Source organism: Eriocheir sinensis, chromosome 12 (assembly GCF_024679095.1).
Source record: "Eriocheir sinensis breed Jianghai 21 chromosome 12, ASM2467909v1, whole genome shotgun sequence".
In the NCBI taxonomy this organism is placed as follows: Eukaryota; Metazoa; Arthropoda; class Malacostraca; order Decapoda; family Varunidae; genus Eriocheir; species Eriocheir sinensis.
In genome coordinates, this window is record NC_066520.1 from 19903330 (window position 1) to 19919798 (window position 16469).

The following is a 16469-nucleotide window of genomic DNA, read 5'->3' on the forward strand; positions in this document are numbered from 1 at the left end:
AGGAGGTAATTGCTTTAACTTTACTCCCGCAGCTCCAATTCTGCTTCCCAAAACTCGGCTTAGTCCCTGAAGTGTCAACGTTCAAGCAGGATCGATATCTTTCCCACATCAAGTTTTTCCATCCTCTTCTTTTATGTGAAGCTCCCAAGGATTAAGTTTTGTTGTTCTGCCTCTTTCCCGGCAGTTTATCATCACATTATTCTTTCTTTGTATTACGCATTGAATTTATCTTGGATTGGTACTTACTAAATCGTTGAATTCACTGCTCTAAGGATTGGTACTTACTAAATCGTTGAAATCACTGCTCTAGGGGAGACAAAGGGATTGGTACTTACTAAATCGTTAAAATCTTTGCTGTATGAGAGAAAAATAAAAAGCGAACTAATACATGAGCGGCTTAGAAGTTAGACATATTAATCTCATTCACTGAGACGCCCCTTCCCCTACCACCCCGTCCTCACCCCTTTCTTCACGCCTTCCCCAACCACCCCTTCCCCAATCACCCCTTCCCTTACCACCCCTTCCCTTACCACCTCTTCCTTTACCACCCCTTTCCCTTCACACCCTCCCATCCTTTTCCTCCTCCTCATAGTGTGCAGGAAGGGCACCTCACTAAATAAATAAATCTTCATCTTTTTCTTCTCCTAAGGTAGACGAGACAGACTAAAAGCCTCATAATTATAAGGGGGCGGGGGACGGGATGGGGTTCACAAAGTACTATTCCGGTAAAGAAAACGGAAGCATGAGCCAAGGAAAAAAAAAGGCCCTTAGGTTCGTTGGAGGCATTTAGCTACTGGTGTTTTAATTTTTTTCAGACTTTTTTTTTCCTTTTTTTTTCTTTTTTCAGATTCTTGGTCAGTCAGTGTTGCTAAAAAAAAAAAAACCGTCTCCAGTAGACTTATTTTCCTTCTTTCTTCTTTTAAATTCTTGGTCAGTCTGTTCCCCCCCCCCCCAAAAAAAAAGTCTTTCTGTGGACGAGGGTTGAAAAAAAGAGCGCGGAGAAACCTCGAAAGACGGTCCAGGGAAAAGAATGCAACTTCCCGGAACCCAAAGTGCACGGAATAATCAGCGAGATCGAAAAGGCGATGAGCGACACGAATGTCCTGCACGATAACGACTTTAAGGTTTCCACTGCCCTTATATTACAGCTGTGAGCCAGACGCTTCTCGTTCAATTATTTGTTTAATGAGATTTTTTCCACAAGTCCAGGAGCTACTTTTTCTCTTGTTCATTTTTTTTTTCTTCCTTTTTTATCTTCAGTTCTTTTTCGTCGTCTTTGTCTTCGTCTCCTTCTTCCTCGTCCTCGTCTTCGTCTTCGTCTTGGTTTTATTGTTGTTGTTGTTCTTCTTTTTCTTTTTCTTCTTCGTCTTCTTCTTCTTCTTCTTCTTTTTCTTCTTTTTCTTTTTCTTTTTCTTCTTCTTCTTCTTCTTCTTCTTCTTCATCTTTTCTTCGTCAGACTATTTTCAGTCGGTCGGTCTTGAGAGTAAGGTCAAGAAGTTCTTTTCATTTATTTGCACCAGCCGTTCTTTTTAGCACCGTACGTATTTGCTTTATGCTTATTATTTGACACATTTGCTGAGTGGGACTAGTTCAAGTGACCTCAATCAGATAGCATGACATATCCTTTCGCCTCACTTCGATAACTTTAAAATGAGCGAAGAGTTTCTTGTCACCCAAGGAGATTGTGTGGGTGTCGTTAAGTCACGCTCCTTCGATATGAGCAAAAACTTGTATAATCTTCTAGTCATAAAAATGTATTCCTTTTATGAGCATCCTTTTCCAACAGTGAATGGGGACACGTTTTATTGGCCTAATTGGGGTGTAGATCATATTAGGCACGGCTTCATGATAGGATAATGAGTTTGGGAAAACCGGAGAATACTCACCCACTCATGCACGGAATATGAGTCATCGTTTTTGTAGTGTAAGTTCAAGGTTGCCATGAAATAAGCAGCACGTATATGCGTGGGATTGGTACTTACTAAATCGTTAAAATCACTGTTCTAGGGGGGAATAAAAAGGGATTGGCTCTTACTAAATCGTTAAAATCACTGTTCTAGGGAAATAAAAAGGGATTGGTGCTTACTAAATCGTTAAAATCACTGTTCTAGGGGAATAAAAAGGGATTGGTATTTACTAAATCGTTAAAATCACTGTTGTAGGGAAATAAAAAGGGATTGGTACTTACTAAATCGTTAAAATCACTGTTCTAGGGGGAATAAAAAGGGATTGGTTCTTACTAAATCGTTAAAATCACTGTTCTAGGGAAATAAAAAGGGATTGGTACTTACTAAATCGTTAAATTCTCTGCTGAATGGGAGAAAAATAGAATGTGAGCTATTACATGAACGGCTTAGAAGTTAGACGACATTAATCTTGTTCGCTGACTTCGCATTGATCTATCCTTTCATTGAGCAAGATATGTCAAACTTTTTTTCCGCAATCGTGCAGGTGAGGATGTGAAGGAGCGCAGTGCAAGGGCAAGACTAGACAAGCTTGAAGGCATGTGGTCGATACTCTCAGACGCTTCCGCCTCTCACTTCAACTATTTCTAGAGGCCAAAAACGAGGTAAATCGTTGTCTAAGGAGTGTTTCTTCACATTCATGGTGCAGAGGAAGAGCTAACCTATCACCAGGGTCATAAAACTACCCCTGAAAATGCCCAGAGCTCCTACGAAAGCCTTGTCAAATGTGTGCGCTCGGGCGGTGAGGTGTTGAAGAATGCGGGGTTTCGTGTTAGCGTCGCTGGGTGGGTGGCGGTGCGGGGAAGTCCTCAGGGGTAAGAAGATGAGACAATTAGTGGAATGGGTTAGCAGTAGACATGGCAACAAGAGAAGGGGGTAATAAAACAAGCTAACAATTGTGGTGAAGCTTTATTGGTGTGGTGGGAGGTGGCGGTTATCGTGTGCCAGACCGACAAACATGTAGAGACGGTAGGGAAGGAGAGAGAGAGAGAGAGAGAGAGAGAGAGAGAGGGAGAGGGAGAGGGAGAGGGAGAATATGAAGACAAAGTTTAAAGTAGTATATGTACAACGACACTTAAGTCAATATCAGCTTCCCGTTTTTCAAGTCGTCAAGAATACAAAAGATCGATCCTCAGCTACGTCGATCGGCCTAAGTCTCTCGTAATTAAGATCAAACGAAACTGTCACTCGTAAATAGGGTCAAAGGAAAGCGGCACTCGTTATTAGGATCAATTAGGATCAAAAGAAAGCGTCAGTCGTAATCAAGATCAAACGAAACCGTCGCTCGTAATTAGGATTAAAGGAAAGCGTCACTCGTAAGCAAGATCAAACGAAATCGTCGCTCGTAATCCAAATCAAACAAGAACGGAAGGGTTGCTATCAAAAAGCCGTGGATGACGAAGAAGTTACCCAGACCCAGCCTTTCCACGGCCTTAAATGAAGTTACTTGGAAAAAAAAAGCGAACACAGCGACGTGAAACAAAGAGAAATGAACGAAGATAAAAGACACGGCAGTATCCTATCCTTGGTACATTTTTTTTTAACCGTTTTTCGTTCGGTATTTCATATGGTCTCGTCCTGCTGCGTGGTGGGGCACGACTAAATTTAGGACCTTTTTTTTATGAGACTTAGATTGATGTCTGCATATTAAAGTCCCGTCCTTCCATGTTTTACGCGTATTTGCATATCTTTGTACATTCCTGTTTGACATTAAGAGCCTGACTGTATTACTTTATCTTCTAGTTCCATATAGTCCCTCTCCATATAAGACTTATTTATGAGACTTCGATAAGTGTCTGCATATGAATGTCCTTCCATGTTTAACGCTTATCTGCATATCTGTGTACATTCCTGTTTGGTGTAAGAGGCTGACTGTATTACTTTATCTTCTACAATTCCATACCTTCCCTGTCCCTCACTAATTATTCTACCCCTTCATAACATTACGTACATATCATTTGTACTACTCCATCTCCCTTATCATACCTCCAACTAGCAGGCAACTTATTATCAATCCATCATTACTTTTTCTTTATTTTCTCTAACTCATAAAAATACCTCTTTACCATGTACCTGATCTTCCCATTGTCCTCAAATTTACACACTTCATTAATCCACCATTAATCTTTAATTTTGCTAACTCCTTCTACAAATACCTCTTTACTGTCTTTCCTATTCACCTCTTCAATGTCAAACCCCCAAGCCCCATCCCACCCTCACCGTCCCGCCCTCCCGCTATCCCCATCCTTCTTCAGCCGACGTACAGCTTCTCGTAGACCCACTCGGGGAGGTGTGTGGCCACGAAGACTCGGGTGCGGAAGTAGAGATCCATGGGGACGTAGCGAACTTGAGGCCACCGCTGCACGAGGCCCTCCGTAAAGGCATTGAGTACAGGTGTGATGTCCTTGTCCTGCGAGGGATTTAGGGGCGTTAAAAATAAAAGCTGGTGCGGTAGCCAACCCAACGGCAAGTTTTGACACTTGCTCCCACTTTTGACCCATGCGCCAATCTTTGTGTGTGTGTGTGGGTGTGGGTGTGGGTGTGGGTGGGTGGGTGGGTGGGTGTGTGAGTGTGTGTGAGTGCAGATGTGTGACGGATCAAAATTCGTCACCGTCGCACCAAACTCACGATCGAAGTCGAGATTAACTTCGAGGATCAATTTGGCTGAGAAGTAAAAGAAATGAAAGGAAAGAAAGGGAAAAGAGGAAACCACTTAAACAGAAACGCTTGGACCAGTCACTTAAGCTAGACCTCGGGCGCCGCTGAAGACATGAAGAAAAACAAAACAAAACACTGATTAAGCAAGACATCAAGAGAAGAAGCAGACAGGTGAAAGTTGAACCAATTTTAAAAAGAACTTCAGACAGAGAAAAGAAATACAGCAATGATGCACTAATGACGGGAAGAGAAGGGAAAAAATTCAAATAAGAAGCAGAAAGCAAGGAAGCATTAATAACCGAAAGAGAAAGGAAAAAAATGTAAATAAGAAACAGAGAGAGAGAGAGAGAAAACACTAATGACTGAAAAAAAAAGAATGAAAATATGAAATGGAAAGCAAAAATACTCCAGAGACGGAAATATCAAAAAGGCAGTATAGGAAAAAAAAAACATGCTATAGTATGAAAACATGGACCCGATTGAATTATTCTTGACCAAGCTAAAAAAGAAAATAAATAAGTAAATAAAAAGAAATCCAGAACGCATCTTTCTGTCTCGTGACGAAAAACAAAATCACAAAAACATTATAATTAAAAAGTCACTCGCATACTAACGCTTATGTATGATGACTTAATGCTTTAGTTAGGTCGCTGCGGGAATGACGAACTGCCTGAACCTTTATTCCCAAACTTTAATTATGCTCGTTTTTGTCTGAGTAAGAAGTTTGAATTTTGTTCTACTTTTTGGCAAGGAAAGATGATGGGTATGATAATGACAATGGTAAGAGGGAGGAGGAGGAGGAGGAGGAGAGGGGTAACGAGGAGGAGAAGGGTGAAGAGGAGGAGGAGAAAGGTGAAGAGGAGGAGGAGAAGGGTGTAGAAGAAGAGAAAAAGGAGGATGCGGAGGAGGAGGAGGAGGAGGAGGAGGAAGACGAGAAGGAGGAGGAGGAGGAGGAGGAGGAGGAGGAGAACGAAGAAGAAAAGGAGCAAAAACAGAAGGAAGAAGCAGTATATGTTAAAATAAGAAATAAAAGCAAAGAAAAACAGCAGAAATAACCATCACCCACTACTGAAGAAGAGGAGAAAGCCGTAAAAAAAGAAACAAGCAAACAGTAAAAAAAAAAATAATAATAACAAGAAGAAGAAGAAAAAGAAGAAGAAGAAGAACCATACTATCAATACTCTCTCTAACGAAGCCAAAGAAGAACACCATCAAGGGCAAGCAGAAGAAGAACAAGAACAGGGAGAGCAAGAACCAGAACAGCAAGTATCACAGCCAACACGTAACCCCTCCCCATCAGGCAATAACCCCCCCCCGCCATACGCACGCCGCTGCCCGCATACTGCTGCATCAACTTCATACGCCCATCGAAGTGCTCTCTACCGTACTCCTTCCTCACGTCCGGGCTGGCGCTCTCCCACATCTGTTCCGCGGCCTCCCGTATCGATGCCTTGCTGAAGATTCCGGTGGCTGAGAGAGAGGGAGAGGGAGAGGGAGGATGAGGGAGGATGAATTACAGGTTCGATCACTGAAGAAAGCAGGTAAAGTCAAATTAATTACTGAAATATAAACTTTGAGAGAGTGGGAAAGGGAGAAGGAGAGAGAGAGGGAGAGGGAGAGGGAGGATGAGGGAGGATGAATTACAGGTTCGATCACTGAAGAAAGCAGGTAAAGTCAAATTAATTACTGAAATATAAACTTTGAGAGAGTGGGAAAGGGAGAAGGAGAGAGAGAGGGAGAGGGAGAGGGAGAATGAGGGAGGATAAATTACAGGTTCGATCACTGAAGAAAGCAGGTAAATTCAAATTAATTACTGAAATATTAACTTTGAGAGAGTGGGAAAGGGAGAAGGAGAGAGAGAAGGAGAGGGAGAGGGAGGATGAGGGGGAGATAAATTATAGGGTCAGTAGGTAGTTCGATCACTGAAGCAAGACAGAAAAGAAAAATTAGTCACTGAGATCAAAAAAACTTTCCCTGACTTTCGAAAGCAACCTCGTTAAGATTCACTACAAAAAACCAACTGAGAGAAGAAAAGATGGGTAACTTGACGTATATAATAATTGATTAACTGATACAAACATTACTAGATAGATATATAGGTAGTATGTTCAGATTTAAGAGGGAAAAATAGAAAAAGCTTACCTGCAATGAAGTTCCCAGGCTCGACAATAGATACATTCACTCCCCACTTCCTCATCTCGTACCTAAAATGACAGAAATAAAGACTTGTGTCATCAAACGTTTGGGACTCATTTTACGACTATTTCTTTAGGGCCAGAGAGGAGCTACGTTGGGATGTTATGAGTGTTTTTCTCCTACACAGCGCAGGTGCTTTCTAAAATTACTCCCCACTTCCTCATCTCGTACCTGAAATGACAGAAATAAAGACTTGTATCATCAAACGTTTGGGACTCATTTTACGACTATTTTTAGGGCCAGAGAGGAGCTACGTTGGGATGTCATGAGTGTGTTTCTCCTACACAGCGCAGACGCTTTCCAAAACTACCGCTTGGGTCATGACACAACTAATGGAAACCCCTACAACTTCTGCGAGAGCCTTTTTTAAATAGTTTGATATTATGGAGCAAAGATTCACGTACATATAGAAATCGAGAACGGACAGGTAGACACGAACAGGTATATAGATAACCGTCAGGCATCACACGCCGGGGCAAAAGACAAATAGGTTACAAAGAGGTGGGTAGTACAGTCACTAAATTCAAGGGACACCGGAAGAGTAAGGCAGACGGTAAGAGAGGCAGATAAAAGAGAATCACAAATAAGGACAGACAGACAAATAAAAGGAGAACCACAAATAAACAGAAAGAGACACCGACAGGCAAGGAGACACATACAGACAGACAGAGACAGACAGAAAAAAGGACAATCAAATAAACCCACAAAATGACAGGTAATGACAGAACAGACAAATTAAAGGTGAATCCCAAATAGACACAGACAAACACACAGCAACAAAAAGACAGAAAAAGACACAACACTATATTAGACACACAGGGACAGAAAAAGACAGGCAAAAAGACGGACAGGTAAACAGGTATCGTGACCCACCTGAGCACATCACAGAAGCCCTCCGCAGCATATTTGGACGTGACGTAAGCTGACCTCATCGGCACGGCCATGCGACCCAAGCCACTGGTGACGGTAACGACCCGCCCTGGAGAGCAAAGGCGTGGCGTGAGAGGAGGAGGTGGAGGGAAGGGAAGGCGCGGAGGGTGACAAAAAATGAAGAGCGGGGCGTTGGAAGAGAAAAGGGAGGGAGAGGAAGAGAAAGGGAGGCAGAGGAAAAAGAAGGTGTAGAGAAAGAGGATGAGAAGCAAAACGTGAGAAGAGGAACAGGAGAAAAAGTAAAAGAATGGGGCGTTGGAAGTGAAAAGGGAGGGAGAGGAAGAGAAAGGGAGGTAGAGGAAAAAGAGGGTGTAGAGAAAGAGGATGAGAAGCAAAACGTGAGAAGAGGAACAGGAGAAAGAGTAAAAGAAGAAAGTCTAGGAAGGAGAAAGATGTGAAGTAGCAGGAGGAAAGGAAGTACCCGACAAACCGGCGTAGCTCCTCTATCCTCGAAAGTTCGTAACAAGAGCCCCGAACGCTTGAGAATACGAGGGTAGGCCAAACAGAGACAGTGTTGGGTATATCGGAGGCGAAACAGAAAATAGATCAAACCAAGGAAAAACAAAGAAACTAGAACAAATGGGCACGTGTGTGTGTGTGAGAGAGAGAGAGAGAGAGAGAGAGAGAGAGAGAGAGAGAGAGAGAGAGAGAGAGAGAGAGAGAGAGAGAGAGTGTGTGTCCGTGAGAGAAATCTTCCTACAAGTCGCTAGGTAACAAAAACTCAAGGTGCATAGCGGTCAGAATGATTCAACACTGACGGATGAGAAGGACCTGCAGAGAGGGATGATGGGGGAGGCTGCGGGGGTGACAGTAACACGGCAAGGATGGGGTTAGTGCCTGTAAGTAAACTGGTGGTGGTGAGGGATGGGAACAGCTGGAGGAAGAAGATGAGGAGTGGAATGACCTCTTGTGTGGGAGGTTGTGTGGGTGCCACTGACTAAGATATAGATAGATAAACTGAGCGATGATACAGCGAGAGAGTGAGAGGGAGACCGTGTGTTTGGGTATTACATGAAGGAAGGTTAAGGATTATGACTTTAACATGAGGGAGGCGCGTATTTGTGATCCACATGAGAACATTTCCATGGAGTAGACTCAGTAGAGTGTAGTGATAGATGGGAGGTAGATGGAACAGTGTGGTATGAAAAGCAAAGAGTTAGGGGGTTAGAGGTTGTCCAAATAGCATTAAGAGAGCAGTGGGAGGGTACAGTAGCAGCGTTGTGGTGAGACGTGTAAGGAGGAAGCACTTAAGGTTTGTTGAGGGTGAGGCAAAGAGCTGAAGGAAGGCAGTGATGGCGCTAAGGTCGAGGGTTTGGCTGAGCTGCGGCGTGTGACCAAGGAAGTGCATCATGTTTTAACCCCCGAAGTAGTGTTGCGTTGCGGGGGTTTTTTGTTGTTGTTTTTTTGTTTCAGCACGTTAAATGGCGCGTGGCAATCAGTGCATGCAGAGAAGGAAGAAAAAAGGAACCAAAGCAGGGCACAGCAATTAGTAGTAAGAATTAGTAAAGAGGTGGAAGAGTAAAAACTTGAAGACGATGTAATGGAAGAACGGAAATCAATGCATGCAGAAGAGAAGAAGGAGGAGGAAGAGGGAAAAAAGGGGAACGACAACAGAGGACAGCGATTGGTATGGTAGGAGTTAGTCCACAGATGGATGAATAAAAACTGGAAGACATTGTAAAGGAAAACGAGAATCACTTGCCGCATCCAGAAGCTAAAGAAGTACGATTATAGCAAGTGAGAAATAGAGATAATGGAAGGAGAGGAAAGCGTTCACTATTTAAAAGAATGTATGCATGATTTGGACAAGAGCTTTTTCTAGTAGTTGTGATGAGGGAATGGGGGAGGAGGAGAAGGCAGTGGAGATACGATAATACCCAAAGTTCAAGTACCATCAATATTACCACCACCACCACCACCACGACCACCACAGAAACAGAGGAAAGGGGAGGAAGAATATATAGAAAAGGAGGAGGAGGAGGAGGAGGAAGATGTAGAATATGTAGAGATAGAAGATGTAGAAGTATAATTTGAAGTAGAAAACTATGTGTAGAAGTATAAGAAGTACCAAGAAACATCACCACTATAAATCAGTTTCCCTCCTCTGCCCTATCACTACCTAACTCCGCTTCTTATGCCATCCCTTCCACCACCACCACCACCACTCCGATTAGTACTACCCATCCACCACATCTGTTCCCCTTCCACTTTTTATTACCGCAGCCGTCCATCACAACCCTCTTGACATCACTTTCACCACCACCACCACCACCACTCCGATTAGTACTAACCATCTACCACATTTGTTCCCCTTCCATTTTTTTGCCGCAGCCTTCCATCATCATCCCTTATTATCCTTGCCTTTCCTCCCGCCCCGTCGCCTCCACCACCACCGCCGTCACCGCCAGTAGGGCTTCGCAGCGGGGTGGAGGGACTAAGGTGATGTCGGCCGCGCGGGGGTTCGGTACAGAATGCCACGAATCAGAGGAAGAATTGCTAGAAGGATCGCATTGAATTATAGTGAAATGACCAATGAAGAGACTAGACGCTTCCCTACATCTCTTTTTTTCCCCTACTTGATTTAAATTGCTAACGATTATCATTGTAAGGATTTTCAGGTTCCCGGCGTCTTTTTTTTCATCGTTTTTTGTACCCGTCATCATGTTGGGTTGGTAACAGAGGCTGCCTTATGCACCTTCATTTGGGGTATGTCTTGCCACTAAGCTGAAGGAGTGTTTGACGAATTTACAGACTGAGTGAATGAGTGAGTGTCAAATGCTTAGACCCCCCCCCCCGCCCCCACCACACACACACACGCCTTATCCTTCCCCACTGCCTCCCTCTTCCCCTTTCCCCTCTCAACCTTCTCTCCCCCCTCTCTCTCTCCCTACCTCCTGTAATGAGTAAAAAAACTGGAAACAGCATAAAAAGGGGAAAACCAATGTTGTGTGAAGTCAGTTTGTGTTAAAGTATTTCATGAAGAGAAGCAGGAAAAAGAGAGAGAGAGAGAGAGAGAGAGAGAGAGAGAGAGAGAGAGAGAGAGAGAGAGAGAGAGAGAGAGAGAGAGAGAGAGAGAGAGAGAGAGAGAGAGAGAGAGAGAGAGAGAGAAGAGAAGAGAAGAGAAGAGAAGAGAAGAAAAGAAAAGAGTCACTTATGATAAAGTAAGTCTAAATTTGGCACAGTAATGATTGGGGGTCCGTGGGTAAGGAATTGTTTGTGCGTTCGTTCATTGCTACAAAATTTGGTGCCTGGGTGCCAGGAAAGGTAAAAAAGGGTATCTGTTTTTTTTTTTTTTTTTTTACAGCTAAGGAAACAGCTCAAGGGCAACAAAAAAAGGTGTTAAAAAAAAGCCCGCTAATCGCTGTTCCTACAAAGACAGAAATAATAAGTGGTCAAAAAAGAGGTCAATCGACGCCCTTGGAATAACATGCGGATAAGAAAGCATTGTTGGTTAACCGGTAAGCGTGGAGGACCTGCGGGGAAGATGAACCAGACAGCAAGGTCATGATGAACAGGTTGAGCATGATGAACAGGTTGAGGCGGTGAACATGAAAGTAGTCGCCGAGATTTACCACAAGTATTTACACGGCTGAAATAACTCTTGCGTAATGCGGAGGATAAGACGAGTGCTCGCCGCCCGGCACGTTCCTATCACCTCGTCCCTTCCACTAAGTGATTGGAAGCAACCGTAACATAAGCACGTCCTTAACGAAAGGTGTTTTAACCGACCAAAACAACACCGAGGCGTGCTACGTGTACCCTCCTTATAAGGAATAATAATTAGGTTGGTGCCGGTCTGAGGCGCGCCAAAACCTGTTTGTTGGGGCTTCTGTGGGGGCGTCTGGAGCACGTAGGCGCTGTCTGATTAAGATATGTTGGACTTGTCTCTATTATTTTTATGAATAACACCTCCACAGTTGAATATTTGTTTTATGTATCAATAAACGCTACTTCCCCTTGTATGAATATTATCATGAAAATCTGTAGTTGCGTTTTTTGCCAAGATTTGTTAACCTGTTTGTTGACGAGCCAGCCAACGACGGTCGATTGAACCTTCGCCAACCGCTGCTTGATATGGAAAAGAAGTATATTTTTCTGCGGCCAGCAGGGTGTGAGCTGCACGGCTCTTCTGTGATTCAGACCGTTACGTACACACGTACCTCGGTAATGCTTTCTCGTTATTTTCAAAAATCACAGTCCAACAATCTAATAATCTATTTCTTAACAAATGTATTTGATATGATCCAAACAAAACACGAACGAGAAAATAGCAAGTCTTAAAATTGAAAAAAAAAATCATCATGTCTATTTTCTGTTGAGGAATGCTAAGAATAACTCGCTAACAGATGCTTGTGTTGAGACGAAAATAAGTGAGTTCAACGAGTCTCTTGTATTGGACAGTCACACCCGTGATGTGCTGGAGGCCCTAGGCACGGGGGGGCTTGCGTGGTCTGTGCTACCATCGGGGGGGAGAGAGAGAGAGAGAGAGAGAGAGAGAGAGAGAGAGAGAGAGAGAGAGAGAGAGAGAGAGAGAGAGAAGAGTGGAGGAGGCATTACACTGATGGAATTAGCTTCGTCATCACCAAACCATTAAGTTAGACTCACGCAGAGCGATAAAACCCGAAGGGAGATTAAGAAACAGTACAGTGCCGAGAGGGGAAAACAACTGTTCTTTTCCGCTTGGCTTCCCAACTAATATTTTACCATTTTATCTTATTGGGGGGGCGGTGAGAGGGGGGAGATTATAAGCATTGGAAGTAAGGGGAAGCAAGTCACCCACACTTAGAAACACATCACTAATTTGTTTGTTATTTTTATCTTTTTATTTTCCTTGTTTATTGTTGAGTTTTACAGTTACTAGATTTCTTTTTTTTTCACTCGCATACTAACTCACACTATTCCTTTTCTCCCCTTCCCTCGCCTTCCTTCACCCTTCCCCTTCCTTTCCACACTAATTTGTTTCACTTTTTTCCTCTTTTTCTTCTTTCTGATCAAATTACATGTTTTTCGTTTCTGAGATTCATTCATTCCCGCGGCTTTTTCGTCCTTTCCCAGTTTCTTTGTGCCTATTTCCCATTTTCTTTTTCTATCATGAGTTTGGAAGAGGAACATATTATGGGTAACATCTTTTCTTTCCCGTGGTTCATTCATTTCTGCAACTTTTTATTCACTCCTCAGTTTCTTTGCACCTTTTTTTCCTCTCTTTCATCGTGTGTCATCCAGTATGTGTGTGGGTTTCGTAGAGAGAAGTTGACTTTTTTTTCTGTGGTTTCATTCCTTCCTTCGCTGTTTTCTCTCCCTTTTTCTGTTTCTTGTTTTCATTTTGTTTCTCTCGGTCTTGTTTTCATTCCTTCCTTCGTGGTTCTCTCTCCGTCTTGCTGTTTCTTGTTTAATTTTTGTCACGTCATTTTGTTTCTCTCGGACATGTTTTCATTCATTCCCTCTCGGTTTTCTCTCCCTTTCTCCGTTTCTTGTTTCATTTCTGTCACGTGTTTTTGTTTCCATCGGCCAACTCACGTGGGTAACAGTGGTTTTGCCGAAGGGGAAGAGGAGGAGGAGGAGGAGGAAGAAGAGGAGGAGGAGGATGAAGAGGAGAGAAGTAAAAAAAAATCAATTACATGCCTTTTTTTTCTTCCCTTTCACTCTCCTATCTCCCATTTTTCCGTTGTTTTTTCCCTCTTTTGTTTTCAGTGCGCAATATGTGTTTTCTCCCCGCACGAACGGTGGTTACGTTGTTCACAGCTTTTTCCTTTTATGGAGTCAACCGCTCCTCGTTTTCTTTAAGTTGTGCCTTTTTTTGAGTCTTGTTTTTATAGATCGTGTAGAGAGGGGGTCTATTGTGTGTGTGTGTGTGTGTGTGTGTGTGTGTGTGTGTGTGTGTGTGTGTGTGTGTGTGTGTGTGTGTGTGTGTGTGTGTGTTTCTTTTTCCTTCTTCGGTATCATTTTCATTCATTCGTCTTCCTTTTTCCTTGTTCATGCCCTTAACCACCTTGAGTCAGACGAGGCTTGGCAGACGGCATAGTTTGCATACTCATTCCTCTAAAATCTTTATTAAACACAGGAATCCCGTCATCCTATAGAAATATAACTAATCTGTACAACTTTTTCCCTAATGTCACCAAGCAAGCAAAATGTGTTTGATTACAATGAACGCGAAAAGACACCAACATCATAACCGATAGCCCTCCTTTGTCTGTAAGTCCTCCTGCCTACGACTTAAACTCATTCAAGAGGAGAGTATCAAGACACCTCCACTCTTTTGGTCTCTTGTTCTTTCTGCTTGTGTTCGGGGCAGCTTCTGGGATCTTTTGTTTCATTGTTGTTGTTATTTTTGCCCTTAAACTGCCTCCCTTGCTGTAAAAAAATCAATTACTAACGTTTTGCAAGTGATTTTCTTCTCTGTTTCCCATCGTCATCACCACCAATATATCATTCTCTTCACCATTGATATGCATCGCTTCACCCACTTGCGTGATAACCCAGAACCTCAACCGACCCATCCATAAGGGGAGGGGCGGAGAAAAGGCGGAAGGATGGGAGAAGGGAAAGGTGAGAAACGTTGTAGGAGAAACTCTTTGGGGGGGAGGGTAAATGAGCAGAGGGAAGTTGGGAGGTAAGGATGAGAGAGAGCGCAAGATGAGGAGGAGGAGGACGAGGACGGGGACATTTATATAAGTACTTCGTTGGACAGGTCAGCGGGAGGGAGGGACGAAGGTGGGCAGGTAGGGTGGGAAGGGTGGAAAGGAGGGAGGTAGGGAGGAAGATGTAAGTGTGATAAATATGAGACAGTGAAGCGAAAAAAGTCACCATAAAGAGAGTCGCCACACGGGAGATAGAAAAAAGCAGAAGAAATTAGCTGTTAAAGGAGTGAAGGAGTGGACAGTGAAAGAGACAGACAAAAAACGGCAAAAACAATACACACACACACACCGTAAGAAAGAAACCTGGAAAGTCTTATAAGTTAACTGATAAGGACTATATTTTTTTTGCGGAATCAAAGAACCTGTTTTGCATAGATTATCTGCTGCACCTCTTGGCGGCTGAGGTGTGGTCGGCAGTGTGACTAATCTGATATGTGGCCGTGGAACTGTCTGACTCTCTGGGCTTTGTCTGTCCAACTCTGTCTTCCGGGGCTATCTGGCTGTGGTATTCTGTGGCGGGTTGGCTGTCTAGCTTTGTAATAATTCCGCTATCTGATTGTGTCGTTGTGTGACTGAATGACTAACTGTCTGGCTATGTGGCTGGTTGGCTGGCCGGGCATGTGGCAGGCTGACCGTGTGACTGGCTGGCTATGTGGCAGTATGAATGTTTGACTGTACTGCTTGCTTGTTATCTGGCTGTCTGGCGTTGCTGGCAGAGAAGGAAATTGAAATAAGTAGAAATAAAGCAAGTTAGTATTAAAAAAAAAGAAAGGAAAGAACAAGTTAATATTGAAAAAAGGAAAGGAAAGAACAAGTTAATATTAAAAAAAGGAAAGGAAAGAAAGAAAAGAAATGGAAGAAAATAGCGGAGCGAGTGGAGCGTGCGTGCCCACGTAATGATTAAACTGATTTCTCCTCAACTCAGGCTCATCCCGCCCTGCAAAGGATATTCTGAAACTCTTTAGCCAAGGACAGCGAAGTATGGTGCCAGAAGAGATTGTGGCAAATATATGTACAGCACAGTATAGTGACTCGCCTGACGGACGCGGAAAGCCCCGAGAAGTCCACCTGGGGATGCATCTTAAGCAGAATGGTAGAGCAGCGGCTTCCCTCTGGCTGGTCATGGGTTCGATCCCCGGCGTCGAAAATGTGTGTTTCCCCTTTTCCGGATCTAGATTGATTTCTCGTGTTTTCGTAACTCTTAGATGTCGTTTGAATGATGGGGAAGTGGAATTCCGGGTATTGCAGGGGCTTCGTCATCACAAAGACCAAATGAGAGAGAAAGAAAAATCAGGAAAGAAAGTTTGCATATTTTCCAGTGCCTATGTGAAATGCCACAGCAGAGGCAGCGACTTCATGCCGGTGTGGAATACAGGGAAGACGTGTAAGGGTTCGTTCACACTACAAGCAGAGCAGGGCAGAGCAGAGCAGAGCGGTTAGTAGCGGCATCAATTTTTAGATAGTTTTGAATGTACAGACGCTCAGTTGTTTACACCGCAAGCGGAGCGGCGCAGCCCGGAGCGGAGCCCTCCACGGCTCCACCCTTTAATCAACATGGCCAAGAAGCTATCTATATGGGTGAGTTTTTATTGCTGATGTCAATATTACATAAACTGACCAGATTGCGCATAGTTGTGGTACAATTTAACGATATACAATAGCCGTATGCTTAGAGAAGCTAATTTGGTGATATTCTGATCCAATACCCAATCATCAGTGACCCACACAGCCATGGGACTTGGCTTTAACAACGAAATTCCATGTTCCTTTGTAAATCGTTACGTTTTTCATCATCCTTCCAGATAAACACCGAGGAGTTTATCGGGCTGTTGCCTGCGTATGATTCTTCTGCAGATCGCCCTGCTCTGCTTATATGTGAACACCTAACAGCGCCGTTCCGCTCCGCTCTGCTCTGCTCTGCTTGTAGAGTGAACGAACCCTAAGGCATATAAGTAAAAAGTGTTCTAAGAGGAAACAAAAACAGTGGACTAAATACACGGACGGGGATGCCATGACGCGGAAAAAAAAACATACAAAAAATGGAAAGCAGAACAGAACTGAAGAACATTCCGCACACTTT

At 43.5% G+C, this 16469-nt stretch overlaps 1 protein-coding gene and 1 long non-coding RNA gene across 3 annotated transcripts in view; one reads left to right on the forward strand and one right to left on the reverse strand.

Annotated features, from left to right (window-relative positions):
* The window catches only part of LOC126997578 (uncharacterized), a 123277-nt gene that overhangs the window by 102471 nt on the left and 4337 nt on the right, over positions 1-16469 (forward strand). The window lies entirely within an intron of this gene.
* LOC126997573 (D-beta-hydroxybutyrate dehydrogenase, mitochondrial-like) overlaps positions 2858-16469 on the reverse strand; it is a 32920-nt gene continuing 19308 nt past the window's right edge. Inside the window, exons 6-9 of the mRNA XM_050858746.1 lie at positions 7692-7797; positions 6765-6826; positions 5950-6092; positions 2858-4374 (exon numbers count right to left, since the gene is read on the reverse strand). Coding sequence (XP_050714703.1) covers positions 4216-4374; positions 5950-6092; positions 6765-6826; positions 7692-7797 — 470 coding nt within the window. The 3' untranslated portion in view covers positions 2858-4215. The remainder of the gene's footprint in view (positions 4375-5949; positions 6093-6764; positions 6827-7691; positions 7798-16469) is intronic.